Source organism: Lathamus discolor, chromosome 6 (assembly GCF_037157495.1).
Source record: "Lathamus discolor isolate bLatDis1 chromosome 6, bLatDis1.hap1, whole genome shotgun sequence".
Lineage (NCBI taxonomy): Eukaryota > Metazoa > Chordata > Aves > Psittaciformes > Psittacidae > Lathamus > Lathamus discolor.
Window position 1 is genome coordinate 90,235,639 of NC_088889.1, and position 22,566 is coordinate 90,258,204.

General features: G+C 46.1%; 1 protein-coding gene across 1 annotated transcript; it reads left to right on the top strand.

Annotated features, from left to right (window-relative positions):
* Positions 1-1,850: 1,850 nt before the first annotated feature.
* Positions 1,851-20,951, top strand: TEKT4 (tektin 4). The gene is made up of 6 exons (XM_065684768.1): positions 1,851-2,483; positions 15,625-15,695; positions 17,169-17,312; positions 18,171-18,393; positions 18,960-19,114; positions 20,592-20,951. Exons 1-6 carry the CDS (start codon positions 1,950-1,952, stop codon positions 20,803-20,805), a joined length of 1,341 nt encoding a protein of 446 aa, XP_065540840.1. The 5' UTR covers positions 1,851-1,949; the 3' UTR covers positions 20,806-20,951.
* The last annotated feature ends 1,615 nt before the right edge of the window (positions 20,952-22,566 follow it).

The following is a 22,566-nucleotide window of genomic DNA, read 5'->3' on the forward strand; positions in this document are numbered from 1 at the left end:
TGGGTGACACTGAATGGGTTGTGATAAGACGTCGCTAATAAAAGCACTTTTGAAACCTTCAGAGAAAAATGCTGCTTAATAGCAAATCACTGCTGCCCTTATTTTGAAAAAATGTATTTTCCATACCAAGGACTTTCACTCTGAATAGCTCAGCAGGGTTTTTCCTTACTGTACTTTAAAACTGCAAAATTTGCATAGATCATCATGCAGAGAAGCCCACAAGCAGAGGAAAGAGAAAGAAAAGTACAGGCTGGGGGTAACATAAGGAAAGGAACAGACAGGACAGTTACAGTTAGTGGGAAAATGCAAGAAAAAGGACAGAAATGAAGTGTGAAGGGAAAGCAAAGTGTGTCATTTCTGAGACTTCAGCAATGCAAAGAGTATCATCTACTGCTGCTATTTAAGTGGAGGGCCAATTATAATATTTGCAAAAGGGAAGGTGAAGGATTTCTTATCTCTGCTGGGACTGAATCTCTTGTTCAACACTGTCCCTACAGAAAAGAGCCTTTACTGGGCATGTGCTGCCAGCTGCAGCACAGGGTTGGTGGGCAGCAGCTTGCAACCCATGCACAATGCATCTTTCCAATGCAAGCTCTCCATCAGGGACAAGCACTTGATCTTTCTAAAGAGTGCAAGACCCCGTTGGAAAAATGACCATTGACTTACTGCGGATGTAGAGCAAACTCTAATAAAGCAAAGTGTCCCCTGCATAAATTTGTGTGGTGCAAACAGCATCTCTCAGCAGGCAGGGAGTCATTTCTCCACACCGTGGTGTGGGTGCGCTGCCTGCTGTGCTCACCTCGATGCAGCTCAGACACTGCTCTCCTCCAGGAGCCGATCAGCCGGGATGACACCGAGCAAGCCCCAACGCACATGGCTTTTTTCTTCCCATTTTCTACAATGAAACGACATTGAAGAGAGGATCTGTCGCAGTGCAAGGACGAGAGTGCCCCCTATTGTCACCGTGCTCTTCAACACCTTCCCTCCTTCCTCCAAGACCTTTGAAGACGTCTCTGCCTAGCACCCTTCCTTTAATTTCCTTTATTGCTGCTCATTGATGGCATCCCCCAAAACTTAATGCAATTCAAGCACAAGCTACACTTCCCTCGTGAAAATTCACCAGGAGATGCCGCAGCAACTGAATTTCACATGCACCCGACCTACGACAAGGCCAGAGTCACACAAATTGCCTTAAGGATGAACATTTTGGTATAAAAACGGAAGGAGGTGCGAAAATGTATTAAACTGAAGGCCCTAAGCCCAGGGGATGCCGCAGGCCCACCCCCAACAGGCCTCGCCCCGCACTCAGGAGCTCTCTGGATCTCCCCAGAGGGGCGTGCAGGGCCTCCCCCTCGCCTCCAGCGCCTGCTGGGCAGGAACCTGGCTGAAATCCTGTCAGGATCCTCTCCCATTTCCAAAACCAACACCATAAAGCGTTACTGCGCTCACGCGCGGCTGGAAACGAAAAGCTCCTCAGCACAAAGGGGAGCAAGAACGCAATGAGGAGACTTCAGCGTACCTCTGTCCCCACCAGCGCGGCCGCACACGCGGATTATAAACACGGCGACACGCTCCAAGGCCTGCGAAGGGGAAACCTCCCGGCCCAAGACCCTGAGGGCGGCGGCACTCGGCACCAGAGCCCCGCTATGAAGCCGCTATGAAGCCGCCATGACATCTCCAGCGCCTTCACCGTGCCCCGCTGCCTCCCGATTGGGCACCCGGCGTGCCCCTATGAGACGCGCCCTCGGGGAGGTTCCGCGCTCTGATTGGTGGATGGCGCTGCGCGCTAGCGGGGGGGCGGGCTCTTCCCCGCTGCCGCCTCGGGTTTCCCTTCGCAGCCGGAGGGGGGACCCGCTTCCTCATTGGCTGCCGCCGTTGCCCCGGCGACGGCAGGACGCGGTGCGGCCCAGCAGGGTGCGGGGCCTGGCCCTGCGGGAGGCGGCGGCACCATGGCGCAGGCCAAGGCGCTGGTGACCAAGGAGCCGGCGCCGCAGTCTGTGCCCGTCTCCGAGCTACCCAGGAAGGTGTGTGAGGTGGCGCTGAACACGGGGCCCGACTCCTCCAGCGGCCTGACCGCGTCCGGCTTCCGTACTGCCAAGTACCTGAGCCACGAGTGGCACCAGAGCAACTCTGATCTGTACAACAAGGCCTTCACCGACTGCGAGCGGGGCGAGTGCAAGCGGGCCGAGTCCAAGGAGCTGTCTGCTCATGCCGCTGCCGCTGCTCAGCGTGCCCAGCAGAGCTCCACAGCCGCCCTGGGCCAGCGCCTGCAGGACATACACTTCTGGAAGTCTGAGCTCCAGAGGCAGATTGAGGACCTGGATGCCGAGAGCGGCCTCCTGGCAGCCCAGAAGCTGCGGCTGGAAAGGGCGCTCGGTGCCACCGCGGTGCCCTATGCCATTGCCACTGATAACCTGCAGTGTCGGGAGCGGAGGCAACCCCCGGACCTGGTCAATGATGAGGTGGAACAGGAGCTGCTGAAGGTGAGCAGGATGTTAGGGATTCTTGGCAGCCCTCTCTTAGTGCTGCTCTGCTCTCTAAAATGGTGAACAGCTTGGTCAGTATGTGATAACTGCAGGTATCTTGTGGCAATGCCGAGGCCTAGGGCAGCCTGGACTGTGTGTCACTCCTAGGTTTAAGAAGGATTGTTTGAAATCCTTCCTCTGTTTAAAAAAGTATTTAAAATCAGATGACGATGACTACAGGAGACCAGACCCCCCCTTTCTCAGACTAGATCCAAGCAAAATCGAAACAGAGGTTTCCTGAACCAAGGTGGGCATCCTATTGTGTCATTAAACTTCTTCCAATCTCAACGTAGTCTCCTCATCTCCACAGGTTACACTTTAAAATGCAGTACCCAGTAAGCAAAGAACCCTTAATAAGGACCAGTGAAATGCCCCTTGGCTGTTCCCATGCTCAAGCTGTCCAAATCTGGCACACTCAGCCAGATTCCTACTGAGGCTGATGTAGTCTTGCCAAGGTTCATGACGAGGTGGTGATCCAGCACTGTGCGGCAGTGTCTCAACACAGACCATCATTTAAACATCCTGCACGATGTAGTTGTGTGACACCTACACAAGATAATAGTTCAAGGCAAGCAAAGGGCACAGACGGTATTTCTGACAATGTGACTTCAACAAACCTGAGATTCTCCTGTTTTATCCTTTTCCTCCCATAGAGGATGCTGTACTTCAGCTGACAGTTGTCTGTCACCGAGATCCAACATGGTGTGTAGATTGCCTTCAAAGCTGGTGTAATTATTGTGGCTGCCCATGTTCCAGCGAACAGATCCCAGGGTCATTTTTCATTCTGGAATTACACCTATTCGAGTGGCCCATAGATAAAGGAATGATTATTTGCCTTCAGTCTCCAATTTACTGTGAAAGTTGATTCATGACAAGTTACTGATTAAACCAGATGATTAACACTACTTGTTAGAAAAGTATTGAAGAGACTTACATGGTTGATGGCATGATAGTGTTTAGCATGATAGCATTTAGCAATATTTCAAATAGGAAGGGTGTACAATTGCCGAATCTTAATCAGTGTTTAAGAGGTTGATCCTGTCAAAAATGTAAACATATGAGAGTTAGTGTATAGGATATTTCAGTGTGTGAATTGTCACAAGATTCACATTACAGGAAAGCAATTCTTTTCACCAGCTGCTGATGTTTTAGAGAAATCATGGAATGTAACATTTACAAAAAGAAATCATTGCCTGGCAGGATTTCTCTCATGTATTTCTTTCCTCCTGATCTCAGGGAATAGTTTGTTCGTTGCTCAGAAGTGCATCTGCTGCTGCTGCTGCTAATTCTTCACCTGAAATTGGGATTGTGTGCCTGTGACGGCAGACAGTCAACAGCCAAGTAGGATGTCATCAAAAAAGAATGATGTGAGCTCAGCTGAGGCGGGTGTGCCAGCAGCAGATGGACTCCTGAGAAATGAAGATTTTGTTGCCATGCCAATGACCTTTGCAGTGCAGAAGGAAGAGGAGTACAGAATATCAGAGGAAATCCTTCCCATTTTCACAAAGGAATAGATTTTATGGCACAAACGCTTGAAAAAAAGGTGTTAAAACGTGCCCTCCGTGGCTTTGCCAGCTCTTGAAGTTGCAGCAATACTCTTACCTGTTTCACTGCAAGAAATCAAATTGCACTTTGTATTTCTTACTCTCTCCAAAACTAGTACTTCTTTACACTTAGTGCTGCTCTTCTGTGAATTCTGACTTCACTGCACAGATTGCCAAGCTGATGGCCCAGTTCCCTGGTAGCTCTGTGCTACAGCATTTGCTGATTTGGAGGAGTTCTGCAAATTTTGTTACTAAAGTACTGACATACCATTTCTGAATGTTGCTCACTTGTCCAGTCACTTTCTAATCTTTCTTCTCTCAAGAAATTATAATGCAAGGGAGATTCAGCATAATTTATTCTCTTCCCATGCAAAAACTGAGGAAAAGAAGAAATAGTTTCCAAAAGTCAGCTATGTTAGGAAATAGATGTTCCTCTCGTTGCAGTTTTAATTACACAGCTAATTGATATTCTAGAGCATTTTCCTTTCTTTGAAATTCTTCTTCTCCTACTAGCAGCCCAGGTCTGTGTTGGCATCATTCTCTGGTATCTTTGATGTGTTTCTGCTGGCTCCAATGGACAGACACTGGGGGAACCTGCAGCCAGGAGAAGAGCAAGGGACTACCTTTCCCATCATCATGGAAAAGCTTTTCATAGCACAGAGGTTTTGTTCCCCCTGTCAGTTTTCTGCAGCAGTGAAAAAGATTTCCCAGTTCCCAGAGCATCCTGCTGAGACAACCACATTTCAGCAGCCCCTTGGCAGATGACATTTGAAGAGACAGCATCAAATACACAGATACAAGCAGTTTTGTATCTCTGCATGTAATTGCACTTTCATTATCTGTTCAGATGGCTCACGAAGAAAACAGAGATATCTCTGATGGATGTTTTATGCATCCAGATAACATTTTGGGGTTTTCTGGTGGTTTTCTTTTGGCACACTACCTATTTCTTTTAGGGAGTTTTGGGTCCAACTCATCTGTTCTATTTCCTTTGCAGCATGGAATCACATTTAGATCACCTATTGTGATAAATTCCACCACTAAGTAGCCACAGCTGGAATGAGAGATGAACGTATTTAAGTAAAAGCTCCTCGCATGCATAGTAAAATCAGCTGTTACTCGGAAGTTCATTGACTCCACTTAACAGCATATTAATCTTTTTTTAATGCAGTTCTGGTTAAGAAAAAGAAGCAGAAAGACACAATTGTTTCTCCAGTAAAGAAGGATCTTGATGACTAAAAAGAAGATAAAATCTCTCAAATAGAATAATTTTACTTTGCTGCTGCAGTGGAAATAGCTGAATGTAAAAGCAATCAAGCCATCAGTTTTGTATGAGGTTTTTTTCTTTCAAAAGCTATATGACATCTCCTCTGAACCCCCTTTGCATCAGTTTAATGACAGTTCAGTAAGTTTATGTGCACACATTTAATTTTGAAAATGTAAGCCCTAGCAAAGGACTTGCCACGTGGTGGTGAACTGTCAATAAATCATGTTTCAGCTGCGTATATACTGCATTTCAAGGTTATTTCCACTGTCCAGACTCATTAGCTGAGTGCCAGATATGACTGTGGAATAAGTGGATGTACTTACATTGACACCATTTTTCTACCCTAGACTCAGAGTGTTGATTTGTTGTGTGTTTGCTTCAACAATGAAGTCAGCCCCAGCTATTCCCTCATGCCAAAGACAAAAGCTTCAGCCAAGATCCTGTCAACTGTGTAAAAGTAAAGTTTAAAAAGGTGGAGAAAGGATTCATATGTATGTATTCCTGCTAAGTGCAGTATTGGGACAAGGAAGACAACAGAATACCATTTCCAGACACTTTGCCAAGTGAACCAGTTGTACAATAGAACACTTCTGTACATAGACAGCTCAGTTATGAGTGCAGTGCTTATTTTCAATACCTGAAATAATTCAGAGACAAGCAGGAAAAGGGTCAGTGAAAGAAATAGGATTTTGAAGATGGTACCTGCTTTTACTCCCAGTTGTAATGAAGAACAGTCTTCCTCTTACACACTGTGTGGAGGTCAGAAGCTGGTGAGATGTGTGAGCTCGCTTGCTTTTATTTGCTGTGCTGATGTGTGGAACATCTGGTGTCATGTTGCTGATGGATGGATGGATGGTTGCAGCTGGGTTTGAAATCAAGGGTGACTGCACAGCCTCTCTCACAGGGTTCTACCAGTTCCTCTCAGCTGCTCTCACACTGTATCATGCTGGTCCTGGCAGCTGTATTTAGACATTGCTGACGTCTGCAACTCACTGATGGAAAGAAGGCTGCAAAAGACCTGAGTTTGTAAATTCATGGAAGTCGTAAACATCTGCTTTTAAACGTTTTCTTTGCACCATTAATTAGACACATACAAAGTCATGAACTGGGGTGGTTTTATCACAAGATTTGAGGAAAATTCAACTTCTGCATCATAAACATTAAATACTGTAATAAAACCAATGGCTGGGAATATGCTGAACTATCAAATGTTCCCTCCCTGTTAATTGACAACCATTTATAATAACAGAGAGTTATTATTAGTGTTAACTGTGGAGAAGACAGCTAAAAAGAAGCCAAGATCACTTCAGATTTGACAGTATTTCATTTTAATAGACGGCACAAGATGACATGTATGGAAAAATGAGGAGAAGAAAAAGACATTTCAAACGCAAGTGTCAGTTAATGTTCTCTGAACCAGAGATGCTGCTATCTCGTAGAACTCTTCCACTTGCTTTTACCCTCAGTGCAGACTGGGCCTTCAGATGGATTGCCAGCACAATTCTGTGAACCCACCACAAAAAGGTCATCTCTTCTGCCACTTGCTGAAACCCAGATCTGCCCCTCAGGACTTCAGTGGGGAATCACCCACATGTTTATGGGTGAAATCACTGAGTCCAAGACAGCTGTGTTCCTAGCTGCAGGTTATTGGAATTTACTCTGCAAAGAACATGTGGCGGAGCAGATGTGGCCTTTTAGAAGTCCTCCACATGGTGCCTGAGGTTCCCAGGTCCTTCTCCTCTACAGGTAGTGCTACCTGGCAGGAATTACTTCAGTGTGGACCTTCTTCCACATCAATCCCATGAGCCAGCCATAACTATGGGTGGGCAACAGGCTGATGTCTAACATGTCTAAGAGTACAGCTGGGATGAAGGATCTTCCTTTTCAACCTTTTGCCACAGCAACTCCCAGCCATACAACCTGACTTTTAATCTATTTTAAAAGTTAAGATTTAGTAGATAAGCATTGAAAATTCATTGTCATTTACACCTGCTTATTCACTCTAACCAGTCTTGGGCTGCCATTAATGATGAGAACTGTCTCTTCAGTTTTAAATGTCGTGTTTGAATGCATATCTCCTCAACAAGGAATCCATTTGTAAATTTTATTTTAGGTCATTCCACAAGAGAATTCTTTTTTACTGCGTTATTTCACTCTTTCCATGTGAGGGACCTTAACTGCTAAAGGAAGGCTTTTCTTAGTTGAAGTTATTAATAGGAAACTGGTGGTCTTTTTATTTACATCCAACACAAAATAATATCAATTACTGTAAATGTAATTTCGAGTGCTGGGTCTTCCCAACCCTTTAAAATCCTGGGAATTTTTGCTTTGACAACTCATCCATTGTAATACTTCCTCCGTGTAGAAAGTGAGGTTTCGTGTTCTCATAGTTTGTAAAATGATACCTTCAGCTATGTATTCATTTTAGTTTTGCTCTTTTAGAGCCTTAAAAACAATATTTTCTTTCCGATCATGATTATCATCCTTTTCCATTTGGAAATAAAATGATCTTTTTTATGGTCCCTGTTGGTCTCTTATGATGGAGAAACTGACACCGCAGGGACATACACACTCATTTATTTGTCAAAATCAATGCAAAGATGAATGAGTGCCAGCAGTGTTCTGGGAATAAAGTTTATTAGTAAGGATATACTCCCTTAGCTGTCATTGGATGACTGTCCTTGATGTAAACCAGCAAAATTAATGAGGAGGTTTTCATATACAAAAGCTCTTTTTAATATTTGAGCCTTGAATATTAAATAATAACAAAGAAAATGCTTGCTGGACTTTGTAATACTGTGTAATCACCAGGTCAGTAAAGTCACTTAGGGCACTGATAATCCCTAAAGCAGCATTATTGCAGTCAAAAATGAGCACCTGGTATTTTTGTTCAATAAAAGAATATTAGAAAGTGTGGTCTTTTTTGATTTAATCATGTTTGTGTTGAAGTAAGCATTCCTGCTAAAACCAGCTTGAGCTGAAACTGCAGACATTGGCTCTATTATCAAAGTGAGGCAAAGCTTCATGTCCTGCAGCTGAGAGGAAATCAACTCCTCAGTCAACATTGGGCCACTCTCGATCAGTTGCTGAGGTGAGTAGCTTGAGAGAGGACGCCTGCAACACCGGAGCGGAGAGGGGAGAGATCAGCGTCCAGGAGCCTCACCTCAGAGCGACAAGAGCCACTGAGGAGGGAGCCTCAAGTCCTCAACAGGACTTGCCCAGGACTCGGAAGCTCAGCTCCCGCGAGGGGCTGACTCACAGGGGGCGGAGCCAGGAGGCTCGGTGGCAGATTCAAACCGGCCACCAACAGCCACTCTCGATCAGTTGCTGAGGTGAGTAGCTTGAGAGAGGACGCCTGCAACACCGGAGCGGAGAGGGGAGAGATCAGCGTCCAGGAGCCTCACCTCAGAGCGACAAGAGCCACTGAGGAGGGAGCCTCAAGTCCTCAACAGGACTTGCCCAGGACTCGGAAGCTCAGCTCCCGCGAGGGGCTGACTCACAGGGGGCGGAGCCAGGAGGCTCGGTGGCAGATTCAAACCGGCCACCAACAGCCACTCTCGATCAGTTGCTGAGGTGAGTAGCTTGAGAGAGGACGCCTGCAACACCGGAGCGGAGAGGGGAGAGATCAGCGTCCAGGAGCCTCACCTCAGAGCGACAAGAGCCACTGAGGAGGGAGCCTCAAGTCCTCAACAGGACTTGCCCAGGACTCGGAAGCTCAGCTCCCGCGAGGGGCTGACTCACAGGGGGCGGAGCCAGGAGGCTCGGTGGCAGATTCAAACCGGCCACCAACAGCCACTCTCGATCAGTTGCTGAGGTGAGTAGCTTGAGAGAGGACGCCTGCAACACCGGAGCGGAGAGGGGAGAGATCAGCGTCCAGGAGCCTCACCTCAGAGCGACAAGAGCCACTGAGGAGGGAGCCTCAAGTCCTCAACAGGACTTGCCCAGGACTCGGAAGCTCAGCTCCCGCGAGGGGCTGACTCACAGGGGGCGGAGCCAGGAGGCTCGGTGGCAGATTCAAACCGGCCACCAACAGCCACTCTCGATCAGTTGCTGAGGTGAGTAGCTTGAGAGAGGACGCCTGCAACACCGGAGCGGAGAGGGGAGAGATCAGCGTCCAGGAGCCTCACCTCAGAGCGACAAGAGCCACTGAGGAGGGAGCCTCAAGTCCTCAACAGGACTTGCCCAGGACTCGGAAGCTCAGCTCCCGCGAGGGGCTGACTCACAGGGGGCGGAGCCAGGAGGCTCGGTGGCAGATTCAAACCGGCCACCAACAGCCACTCTCGATCAGTTGCTGAGGTGAGTAGCTTGAGAGAGGACGCCTGCAACACCGGAGCGGAGAGGGGAGAGATCAGCGTCCAGGAGCCTCACCTCAGAGCGACAAGAGCCACTGAGGAGGGAGCCTCAAGTCCTCAACAGGACTTGCCCAGGACTCGGAAGCTCAGCTCCCGCGAGGGGCTGACTCACAGGGGGCGGAGCCAGGAGGCTCGGTGGCAGATTCAAACCGGCCACCAACAGCCACTCTCGATCAGTTGCTGAGGTGAGTAGCTTGAGAGAGGACGCCTGCAACACCGGAGCGGAGAGGGGAGAGATCAGCGTCCAGGAGCCTCACCTCAGAGCGACAAGAGCCACTGAGGAGGGAGCCTCAAGTCCTCAACAGGACTTGCCCAGGACTCGGAAGCTCAGCTCCCGCGAGGGGCTGACTCACAGGGGGCGGAGCCAGGAGGCTCGGTGGCAGATTCAAACCGGCCACCAACAGCCACTCTCGATCAGTTGCTGAGGTGAGTAGCTTGAGAGAGGACGCCTGCAACACCGGAGCGGAGAGGGGAGAGATCAGCGTCCAGGAGCCTCACCTCAGAGCGACAAGAGCCACTGAGGAGGGAGCCTCAAGTCCTCAACAGGACTTGCCCAGGACTCGGAAGCTCAGCTCCCGCGAGGGGCTGACTCACAGGGGGCGGAGCCAGGAGGCTCGGTGGCAGATTCAAACCGGCCACCAACAGCCACTCTCGATCAGTTGCTGAGGTGAGTAGCTTGAGAGAGGACGCCTGCAACACCGGAGCGGAGAGGGGAGAGATCAGCGTCCAGGAGCCTCACCTCAGAGCGACAAGAGCCACTGAGGAGGGAGCCTCAAGTCCTCAACAGGACTTGCCCAGGACTCGGAAGCTCAGCTCCCGCGAGGGGCTGACTCACAGGGGGCGGAGCCAGGAGGAGTGGCACCAGCTGGGAGTGGCTAAAAATCTTTCCCAGGGAGCGCGGCGACCAGGAGCGCGGCGAACAGAGCCGGCAAACAGAGAGCGTCGAGGCAGAGGGTCGAGGCAGTTTGCGCGGCAGTTCGCGCGGGCAGGCGAGCGGGCAGGGAAGCGTTCCAACCGCCTCATCGAGAGGACTCGCCTGGAGTACAGGAGGGGGAAGGAGTGCTGAGGGACGTAGACGGATTGATTGACCAGATAGATCATGGTTACAACACGATCGAAAGCTGCAGTGAGTACTAATGTGGGTATCCAGACTGAGCCTTCCTGCAGACATGCAGCTGTGCAGGTCTCTGGCTGCAGCGAATGCCTGAGCCTGGCACTTGTGTTGGAGGGAGCCAGTGATACTGCTTGTGTTCGCTGTGAGCAAATAAATGACCTGCTCAGGCAGGTGGCTGAACTGAGGGAGGAGGTAGAAAGGTTGAGAGCCATTAGAGAGTGTGAAAGTGAAATAGATTGGTGGAACCACACCCTAAGGCAAGGGCAGAGGGAAGTGGTTCAACAAGATATGGATCCCCTTCCCTCCTACCATCAGACAGAAGGAGAGAGCTTAATGGACAAGGATGGATGGAGGGAGGTTCCTCCTCGGAGAGGTAAGCGAAAACCCTCACAATCCCTTCCTCCCTCCCAGTTGCCCTTGAATAACAGGTACGAGGTCTTGGAACTTCAGGGCCAGGTGAATGGAGATGGTGAGGCAAATCTATCTAGTGAGTCACCCAGGGCTAGTCACTCACCCACATACCTCAGAACTTCTCCAACCAAGAAGAAAAGAAGAGTAATTGTGGTGGGTGACTCCCTTCTGAGGGGAACAGAAGGGCCCATTTGTCGACCGGATCCACCCCACAGGGAGGTCTGCTGCCTGCCTGGGGCTCGGATTAGAGATGTTAAAAAGAAGCTCTCTGAACTGGTGCAGCCGTCTGACTACTACCCACTGCTGGTTTTTCAGGTTGGCAGTGACGAAATTATTACGAGGAACGTAAGGGCAATGAAGAGAGACTACAGGGCCCTGGGACGGCTGGTTAAAGGGTCTGGAGCGCAAGTGGTGTTTGCCTCCGTACCTGTTGCAAGCGAGGGTGAAGGGATATATAAGAAGACTCTGCAGGTTAATGTATGGCTACGTGACTGGTGCCAAAGGCAGGGGTTTGGGTTTTTCAGTCACGGGCTGCTGTATGGGACACCTGGTTTGCTGGTGACAGGCGGGATACACCAGTCCCAGAGAAGAAAAAGGGTTTTGGGGCAGGAGTTAGCAGGGCTTATTGACAGGGCTTTAAACTAGTTAGGAAGGGGGGAGGGGATTTAACAGGGCCTGTTGGGGACAAGCCCAAGAGGAACATGCTAGGGATTGAAGGATGGCGGGCTAAGGAGGACTATCAATCTCTTGTTTCACTTGTGGGAAAGGATAGCTTTTTAGACCCTGTCCCGCAGGGGAAAAAGGGTACTAGGACTGGCTCCCTGAAATGTCTGTACACCAATGCACGCAGCATGGGGAATAAACAGGAGGAGTTAGAAGTCTGTGTGCGGGCTAAAGGTTATGATCTAGTGGCGATTACAGAGACATGGTGGGACAGTTCACATGACTGGAATGTGGTCATGGATGGCTATGTCCTTTTTAGGAAAGATAGGTCAGCAAAGCGAGGTGGTGGAGTGGCTCTTTACGTGAGAGAGCAACTAGAATGTATTGAATTCTGTCCGGGGTCGGATGAGGAGCAAGTGGAATGTCTGTGGGTACGAATCAAGGGGCTGACTGGCACGGGTGATACAGTTGTGGGGGTCTATTACAGACCTCCTGATCAGGACGAAGGAGTTGATGAGGCTTTCTACAGGCAACTGGAAGTAGCCTCGCGACTACATGCCTTAGTCGTCGTGGGGGACTTTAATTACCCCGATATTTGCTGGAAGACTCACACAGCCAGTCATTCACAGTCTAGGAGGTTCCTCGAGTGCATTGATGATAATTTCTTAATGCAAATGGTGGACGTACCAACTAGGGGAGCAGCGCTGCTAGATTTAGTACTCGCCAACAAGGAGGGTTTGGTCGAAGTGGTGACGGTCAATGGCAGCCTTGGCTGCAGTGACCATGAGATGGTGGAATTTAGGATCCTGTGTGGGAGGAATAGAATACCTAGCAAAGCCACAGTTCTGGATTTCCGAAGGGCCAACTTTGGCCTCTTCAGTCAACTGCTAAGGGAAGTCTCATGGGAAAGTGTACTAGGCGGTAAAGGGGCTCAAGATAGTTGGTTAGCATTCAAGGACCGCTTCTTCCAAGCTCAGGATCGGAGCGTCCCAATGAGTAGGAAGTCAAGTAAGGGATCTAGGAGACCGGCGTGGTTAAACAAGGAGCTGCTGGGCAAACTCAAGTGGAAAAGGAGAATCTATGGATTATGGAAGGAGGGGCTGGCCGCTTGGGAGGAATATAGGACAGTTGTTAGAGGATGTAGGGAGGCAATTAGGACAGCTAAGGCCTCCTTGGAACTCAATCTTGCTAGTCGGGTTAAAGACAATAGAAAGGGCTTCTTCAAATACATAGCAAATAAAACTAACACAAGAGGCAATATAGGCCCACTGCTGAACGAAGTGGGTACCCTGGAGACAGAGGATATAAAGAAGGCAGAGGTGCTGAATGCCTTCTTTGCCTCTGTCTTTACTCCTGCAGACTCTCCCCGAGGGCCCCGGATTTCTATAGCCCCAGAAGGAGTCAGGACAAAGGAGGAGTTTGCTTTGGTAGATGAGGATTGGGTTAGGGATCAGCTATGCAAACTGGACATCTGTAAATCGATGGGTCCGGATGGAATGCACCCACGGGTGCTGAGGGAGCTGGCGGAGGTCATTGCTAGGCCACTTTCCATCATCTTTGGTAAGTCGTGGGAAACGGGCAAGGTGCCTGAGGATTGGCGGATGGCAAAGGTCACACCAATCTATAAGAAGGGCAAGAAGGAGGACCCGGGTAATTATAGACCGGTCAGCCTTACCTCCATCCCTGGAAAGGTGATGGAACAACTTATTCTTGACTCCATCACTAGGCATATCAAGGATGAGGGGGTCATTAAGAACAGCCAACATGGTTTTATGAGGGGGAAGTCATGTATGACCAACCTTATAGCCTTCTATGAGGAAGTGACTAGGTGGAGGGATGATGGTAGAGCGGTAGATGTAGTTTTTCTTGATTTCAGTAAGGCATTTGATACTGTCTCCCACAGCATCCTCATAGATAAGCTAAGGAAGTGTGGGCTTGACGATCAAGTAGTGAGGTGGATCGAGAACTGGTTGAAAGGAAGAAGGCAGAGAGTTGTGGTCAATGGCGCAGAATCTAGCTGGAGGTCTGTGACTAGTGGAGTTCCTCAGGGGTCGGTGCTGGGACCGGTGCTGTTTAATATTTTCATCAATGACCTGGATGAGGGAACTGAGTGCACCCTCAGCAAATTTGCTGATGACACAAAACTGGGAGGAGTGGCTGACACACCAGAGGACTGTGCTGCCATTCAGCGAGACCTGGACAGGCTGGAGAGTTGGGCGGGGAGAAACTTGATGAAATTTAACAAGGGCAAGTGTAGAGTCTTGCATCTGGGGAAGAACAACCCCATGTACCAGTACAGGTTGGGGGTTGACCTGCTGGAAAGTAGTGAAGGGGAAAGGGACCTGGGGGTCCTGGTGGATAGGAGGATGACCATGAGCCAGCAATGTGCTCTTGTGGCCAAGAAGGCAAATGGCATCTTAGGGTGCATTAGAAAGGGAGTGGTTAGTAGGTCAAGAGAGGTTCTCCTCCCCCTCTACTCAGCCTTGGTGAGGCCGCATCTGGAATATTGTGTCCAGTTCTGGGCCCCTCAATTCAAGAAGGACAGGGAATTGCTTGAAGGAGTCCAGCGCAGAGCCACAAAGATGATTAAGGGAGTGGAACATCTCCCTTATGAGGAGAGGCTGAGGGAGCTGGGTCTCTTTAGCTTGGAGAAGAGGAGACTGAGGGGTGACCTCATCAATGTTTACAAATATGTAAAGGGTAGGTGTCAGGATGATGGAGCGAGGCTTTTTTCAGTGATATCCAGTGATAGGACAAGGGGCAATGGGTGTAAACTGGAGCATAGGAAGTTCCACGTTAACATCAGGAAGAACTTCTTTACTGTAAGAGTGACAGAGCACTGGAACAGGTTGCCCAGGGGGGTTGTGGAGTCTCCTACACTGGAGATATTCAAGGCCCGCCTGGACAAGTTCCTGTGTGATGTACTGTAGGTTACCCTGCTCTTGCAGGGGGGTTGGACTAGATGATCTTTTTAGGTCCCTTCCAACCCTTGGGATTCTGTGATTCTGTGATTCTGTGAACATTGCATATTTGCGATAACTGCAGTCCTTTGATACTGTCCATCACAAGGAGCAAAATGGGTTCTGGAATAAATAGATCTAATAAAAAAAATAAAGCTCTAAGTGTCATTTGGCCTATATTATGACAGTTTTCCTACACCTGCTGAAATAGATGTTTAAATCATAGAGTAGTAACTGCTGGTTTTAGTAAATACAAAGCATCTGAAGGAGGCAGGCCAACAAGATGCTGATACTTAATGTTAAATAGCACCTTATCGCCAGTCAAAGTGTACTACTGGAGAGCTGCAGGATGGTGGGAAGCCTCTCCCTTGCATGCAGACAAAACACTTCCAACAGGACAAGTCAGCTGCAAGGACTCAGCAGGTTCTGGAAGCCAGTGTCTTGCCAGAGGAGCTGATCTGCTTATTTTTCCCTGCTTCAAGGTGGTGGAAGTCATTCAGATATTCTGTTTAATCTCATAGAACATAGACTTTTTCATAGAATATGCAATATGAAAAGGTAATGAATCCCCAGGCTTTAGAGGTGTTCCAAGTATTGCTGCTGCCTTAGACTTACCACTGAGTTAACCTCAGCATCTGCTAACTCCTTGGAAAATCATGTCTTCCAATAATAGGGTGAGTAGTGAGCAGAAGAGTTAAGCGTTTATCCACAGCCATTGAAATCAAATTGCTCTGCAGGATAGTGTGTTCTGCTCCGGATATCACAGAAGTCTCAATGTTTTTGTTTAGGAAGCTGAGCTTATCAGAAATATTCAGGAGCTTTTGAAAAGAACTTTGTCGCAAGCTGCTAACCAGATGCGGTAAGCCAGTTTTCGTGATACCATTGTAGCTAACTGATAGAGCCAAATATCTAGGGGTAAAGTGCCCAGTGGATAAAGATCATACCAGAGCCAGGCTTATGAGCTGTGTGAATTCCATTTAAACCTGAAAAGAGGTACTCAGTGATGAAACTCCAGGATTTCCAAGTGGGGTAAGGTAGGACGAGTCATGCCCTAAAGCCCTGCTTTAGATTTTCAGTCCTGGTTTCCAGTCTGTTGATCTAATTCTCCAACACTAAACTTCAGTGCAATGAAAGTATTATCTGGATATCATTCTACCTTGTTCACTGTGTGATGTATTTGTAGTATAGGCTCTTTTAAAATTATCTGATGAAAGGACTTTTCCGAGAGGAGTTTTGCCACCAGATGTCAGTGTGAACTTAAAATACGAACCTTCATTCTACCTTCTGTGTCACATGGATGTTCTTTGCATTTCAAAAGGAATATTTGCTTTTAATTTATAACAAGCTCTTTGGAAAGATGTTACCTGAATCCTAAGGTGCATCGATATGGAAGAGGCCACTGCTGTAAGCCTTTATATTTTAGGTTTTATTCTTTCTAATTTGTGCTATTTACCAGATAAAGTGAAATATATTTAGAAAGAATGTTTATAAACGCAAAATAATTTAAAGTAGTTCTTTTGTGTCAATCAGAGTATGAGAAAAGTCTATTGAGTTTAGGCTTTGCTTTTTATGATTGTTTTAATTTTAGTACCATTTTAGTACCATCGTTTGGTGTCAGTGGTCGGCAGAGTCGTCGTCATTCCTTATGTTAGAGTGCCATCTAGTGTTGACAGTTGATAACGACCCCCCTGCCTTTTGTAATCTGAAGTCATTCTAATTGGGCGACCTGTGACTCGGCAAAAAAAGGAGCAGTTTTAACTATGAATATCGTCGTACTTCTCTCTTCCAAGGACAATAACACTGCCTGCATGCTCCAGTCTTTGAAAGGCTGGATCAGAGCACTGAGAGAATAATAGAGGGTCACTTTATGGAGGTCTTAAATTTGAGTCATGCTCAAGTAAAAGAGAAGGATGGGTCTTCTAACACTACCTGATGTCTTACTATGGGAGGAGTGTTCTGTTGGGCAAACCTCCTACCTATTCCACCCATAATAACTGCAGCCATAACCACTACTGAAAACATCCTGTGTTTTAGGATTACTATGTAAAATCCAATGTCCAACAACTCCTTTGTCTCTGGGCATAAGAGCTCTTAAGCCTTCAGGAGGCACAGAACAGTAGTGAAGGTCTAGGGTAGTGATTAGCACATCAGGCTTACTGTCATTCCAGCAGATAGTTGTGGGAGAGAAGGTTTGGTTAGGATTTTCCATACAGAAAGGAAAGTTTATGTTCTCGTTGCTCCTGAAAGATGAAGGCTCAGAGCCTCAGTTCACTAAAGCTTTGTCAATTGTGTTGTTTTCCATTAACAGTGTGTAATAATAATGGCTTTTCAGGTTAAATCGGGATCATAAAGAGATCTGTGAAATGGACTGGTCAGACAAAGTTGAGATGTACAATATTGATGTTAAATGTGGAAGATACAGTAACGAGAGCACCAACATCCAGTTCCACCCTAGTTCAGTGAAGTATGAGGAAAGGTGAGTAGTTGCTGTCGTTATCCTCTGGTAAGCTACAACACATTCTTTGTGTCAGTGAAAGCTGTCCTGCTGGTCTGAATTAAAGGTGTGATTGCTGCTTCCTTGGACATACAATGTCATAGCTTTAAAATAGCTGCATGGATAGTAAAGGTACTGCTACCATGTCAGCATGGCGTGCCACTGATGGCCAAGTTGGTTCACTATATGCAAACTGAGCTTGTAAAAGTTTTTCTTGGAAATAATGGGCTTTATACTTTTAAAGGGTGATCTAAATCCTATTGAGACCTATTGTTTGACATCAACAGGCATGCCATTCTTTCGGGAAAGGCAAGTGCTTCCAGAAACAGGGAGTATTACTATTACTGTAAGTCCTGCTGCTTCCCCCTGCTCTTTCAGTGTTCATATGATGCTGTGTCCCAGGTGCTATGTATTTCCTCCTGCTGCTCAACATGGTGAAGTATAACCAGAGATCTTGTTTCTTTTTATTTCAAAGTAGACACAGAATGTAAAGCTTAAATATATTCATGGGTTTATTTGTTGGTGACTTAATTGCTTGTGCTTGCACAAAAAAATATGTGTATACATTCTTTACCTTAGTAGTATCCAAAGATGGAAGAAATTTGGATGACTTTGTGTATTACTTCCCTCAGAAACCACAAAATGAATGAGAGTATGTTCATTTTATAAAGAATTAGTTGTCTCCCTTCATGGTAAATCTGGGCTCCATGCAGCAGTGAAGACAAATAGAGGTTGACAGCACTTACACAGGAAGAGAACCAGCTTCAGATTGTCTTCTTGAGTGCAACTTGAACAAAAGAGCAAGGTTCCTATTTGTTTACCATTTACCTCTTCTTCCAGTGCCTCAACACCAGAGACATGGGCCAAGTTCACTCATGACAACATCTATAGGGCAGAACGAGAAAAACTGGCTTCCATCAATCTCCGTGCCTTGATTGACAGTATCCTTCATGATGTATCTGAGGACCTGAGGAGACAATGTGCTGCTGTGAATGAGGCTTTTGTCAGGCGCTGTGAGGAGCTGGACAATGCAAAACACAACCTGGAGCATCATTTGAAGAACGTAAGTGCTGTTTTTTGAATGCTGGCTACAGGCATAAAAATCCCTTTTGAGAAGATCACAGTAGATTTGTCCTCCAGAAGAAAATGTAGTCCGTGTCAAGTATCAAACACTGTCTTGTGTCAGCTTACTATCCAATAAGTCTGATTGTGGCTCCAATTCAGCCTTTTGCTATCTGTTGTGCTTCTAAACGAGAGATGGACTTAAATATGAAGAAAGTCAAACAGAAGTTCTCAGTCTCCTTCAAAATCACTTGTTCTTGAATAATTTACAACTGAAAGCAACTCATGGAGGTGAGATGTGCTGTCATCCCACATGAGACACAAAAGAGGTTTTGAACAGGCTGCAGAATATTTGCTGCTGCATTTTAGGAAGTTCAGATTCTCATTTTAGTAGTAGAAATACAGAGGTCAAAACCACCTTCATGCTTCTAGTTCTTTCCTAGTCTGGACAAACAGGAGGTCAAAACTGTAACTGATTTACTAGGACCATGAACAGATGGATAAAGCCTGCTCAGAGCCAATGTGTATCTGGTTTTAAACAGTTCTTTTTCTTGGGTGTCCTCTTAGGTGCTTAGGGAGATTGGGGATCAAGAAGTTAACATCGCTGCTCTCAAAAAAGCCATCAAAGACAAAGAAGCCCCAGTGAAAGTTGCTCAAACAAGGCTGTATGACAGGTCTTTTAGGCCCAACGTAGAGCTCTGCAGAGACGAAGCACAATTCAGGTAAAAACTGTTAAACAAGTCCTCCAAGGTGTCCATTCTATCCAGAAGTAATGTTAGACAGGTTTTGCACCTTTTACTGGCAACACATAGTCTTTAGCTTTTATTATTAGGTTTGATTCTGATATAAGTCAGAAATAATGCAATTGGCTGAAATCACTGGGAGGAAAATATCACTTTAATTTCATTTATAGACAAATGGAAAAAATCTATAGATTCAACTCTGCCTTTTGTTTCAACACTTGCTCCTCTGAACTGTGTGGTTTCTTTCTGATGTAGATGATCCAAAGAAATTGGACAGCATGTGGATCATTTGCAACCCTGTTGCTCTTAGCAAAAGTCACCACAAGGTGGACTATGTGCCAAATGAATTATGCTTCGAGTGCTGAGAATATAAATGAGCTGCAACATACTCAAAGTCTGAGACAAGTCCTCCGTACTACAAAGCATCGGGCTGGTGGCATTTGATTTCCAGTAATAATCCGTTTTAAATCTGGAGGTCAACAAATCCTTTCAAATTAAAGGTCTAAATGTCACATTTGTCAGTTTTGATCTCATTACAGGCTTTGTAATTGATTCTCCTCCTTCACATTTTCCTACCCTTAGGAAAAGTGGAGAATCAGCTTTTGCAGGCTTATAATATCTTTGTAGCAAAGGGGCCTACCGTTCAAAGCCGATATGCTGTGCTTAATACAGTGAGAAAAAAAGTTATAGTTAATCCAGGTGCTTTGTACTATCTCAGACACACTTATTTAAGGTCCTGATTCAGCAACCCATCCATGCACAAGCTTTTCAGTATGTATGTTTCTTTCAGTGGGATTTAAGGACACAAGCAAGTGCTTTGCTGAATGGGCATGTGTTTAATTGCCATGCTTATGCTTTTTGTAGTTGCTCAGTTTGCCCAGAACACAGGGATCTTGTTTTCCCAGGAAGTAAATATGTGCCTTCTCTGCAGCAGATTGCAGTAAAGCATGTAACCCCCACTGACTTCCAGTTGAAGTGACGTGCTGCTTTTTAACAAATGAAGTTCTACTGCTTCTTTAAAAGCTTATCTGCTTTTGAACACTGTTTTCTGATCTCTGGCACAAGTACCATCTGTAATCCTTGGGTTTTATACCAGTGAACAGGTATCAAAAACCAGGCTTAACAAAATGCTGATCCAGTCAAACTGGGTGACTTATCAAACAATTTATGTCCTGTAATTCCTAGTACAAGTGTTCTACATAGTGGGAGAGGGTGAGGATTCACTGTGCTTAGTGGCAAAAGGCATTCTTGGTACAATCTGAATCATGGGAAACTTCTATACAGAAGCTGTGAAAGTGAACACTGCTTTTGACCACGTATGTAGGACCTCTCTGAGCTCCTTTGTTGTTGGGTGTTATGAGTCCATAGCTGTTGATCTTTATTCCTCCTGCAGTTCGATGCTTTTTTAATGGGCTTCTGCTCTTTTTATTTTACTACTTACTGTAATTCTTTGCAGGTTGATCAGTGAAGTTGAAGAACTAACGGAGACCATTGAATCCCTGAAGCAAAAACTGCTGGAATCTGAACAGTCTCTGAAAAACCTGGAAGACACAAGGATGGATTTAGAAAAAGAAATAGCTGTGAAAAGAAACAGTATTTTTATTGACAGGCAGAAGTGCATGGCTCACCGCAGGCACTACCCTGTTGTTCTTAAATTAGCAGGTTACTAGGAGTAGTGGCTGTACTAACTATGCAAAGTCTGGAAGAAAAATGGAGTCTAGAATCTTTCATATAAAATATATGGACAATATTATGCACAAAAGTACTGTATTCACTGTATTTGCTTCTATTTGGATTAAAAGGCATTGGTATATTACGATGGTGAGCTTTGGGTCTTTACTTTGAAAGCTCTATAAAACCTTACCTGTAGAAGTATAGTGAGTTTAAAACACAGCTTAAGGGCAATTTATTACATCTAGAATGACTATATCATATAAGCACCATTTGCATGGTATGTGATATTTGGGGGTTTCACCCTAATGAGTGAATAGGTTGAGTGAATCTTTCTTGGGAATAATAATAATATACATAGATGTAGATATAACATTGATAGCTTGCTAGGCAGCCTGAAATGAGAGCAATAAAACTGCTTGCCTGACAGAAGATCACATGCTCAGCAAGGAAACAGATGATAGACTTTTAAGCTGCTCAAATATTATTAGTGAGTAGAAAAGAGTTTGCTCAGGTTAGATGACAATCTGCTTATTGGCAAAACCACTCCCAGTCTGAAGCGTCTCCTTATGTAATCTGAAAATGAATCCAAGGATTTTTAACCTTAAAGTCAATAAATGTAGTTGTTTTTTTTTTTCCAGAAAAAAAGCCCATTTAAACAGCCTGTGAATAGCAGTTGTGACTTTCACAATAAGCACTTGGATGTGGAATTGAGCTCTGGATCTGTTCTGACTTCCCTGGAAGCAAGGTACCCATAATGGAAAGCACATCAGCTTCATCTACTCCAGCAAAGCAATGTAACAATTGCCATTCATCCATTAGCTTAGTAGGCCACCTGGTTAAATATGTTGCATGTCAGAAAGGGGAAAAGATGACACATTACAGAATTCCATTATGGTTTCCTGTATTACAGGGTTTTTACTTTTAAAAAGCAGCTGATCAAAGAGAGAAAATACAAAGCAAAAAGCAAAACACACATAACCCCCCCCATCCCCCGGCCAGTGTACATTTGTGAATAGCCCTGCTCTGTTGAGCAGAGAGGAGAGGCCATTAGCCTATCTGTTTTTCTCACAGGCAGCTATTTGTATTACCTGAACTCAGGATGTGCAGAGCACTATCCAGCAATTGCCCTCTTACTAAAAGCTACTACCATTTCTTTGCAAACCAGCTGCATCAGTGAGGGCTTTGGACCCAAGCCTCTATTTTACAGGGTTTGTGTTCAAGAGTTTTGTTTTGCCTTTCTAATAGATTTTGACTTCATCATTATCTTTTTATAGCCCAGACGTTGAATCCTTACTAGTGAGAAACAGCATGTAGGTTAAAAATAAATAAATGAGGCTTTACTATGCTTTTCTGCGCCCAGAACTTAAAACAGTCACTGTAGATGATTGTTGTAGACTGAAAACCTTCTCCCTCATTCTGCCTTTCCTAGAACACCTTCAGCACCCTTCTTCTTGGCAGCATGTTTTAGCCTGTTATTAATGCCCAAATCTTCCAGCCTGATCAGTGGGTGCACACCTTGTACATAGCTGTATCACTGCAGTTGTGTATAAAACTGAGTTTAGCTGCACCAGAAGAATAAAACACTTGAAAGTGTGTTTCACGGTTCAGAGCGGGGGTGTTAACAGGGTTTTGGTCAGGCAGCCCCAACCTCTAGGCTTCAGCTGCACATACATCTCTAAGCAGACACATTAAATAGAGGGAAAAATAAGTGAACCAGGCTTCAGGCTAATGGGAAGCTTTCAGAAAGCACAGAAAGG

Excerpts from the sequence above, each read along its gene's own strand:
- TEKT4 (XM_065684768.1), top strand. The coding sequence starts at position 1,950 with ATGGCGCAGGCCAAGGCGCTGGTGACCAAGGAGCCGGCGCCGCAGTCT. Across the intron at positions 17,313-18,170 it reads TCAGTGAAGTATGAGGAAAG|TGCCTCAACACCAGAGACAT; the intron begins GTGAGTAGTTGC and ends CTCTTCTTCCAG. Across the intron at positions 18,394-18,959 it reads TGGAGCATCATTTGAAGAAC|GTGCTTAGGGAGATTGGGGA; the intron begins GTAAGTGCTGTT and ends GTGTCCTCTTAG.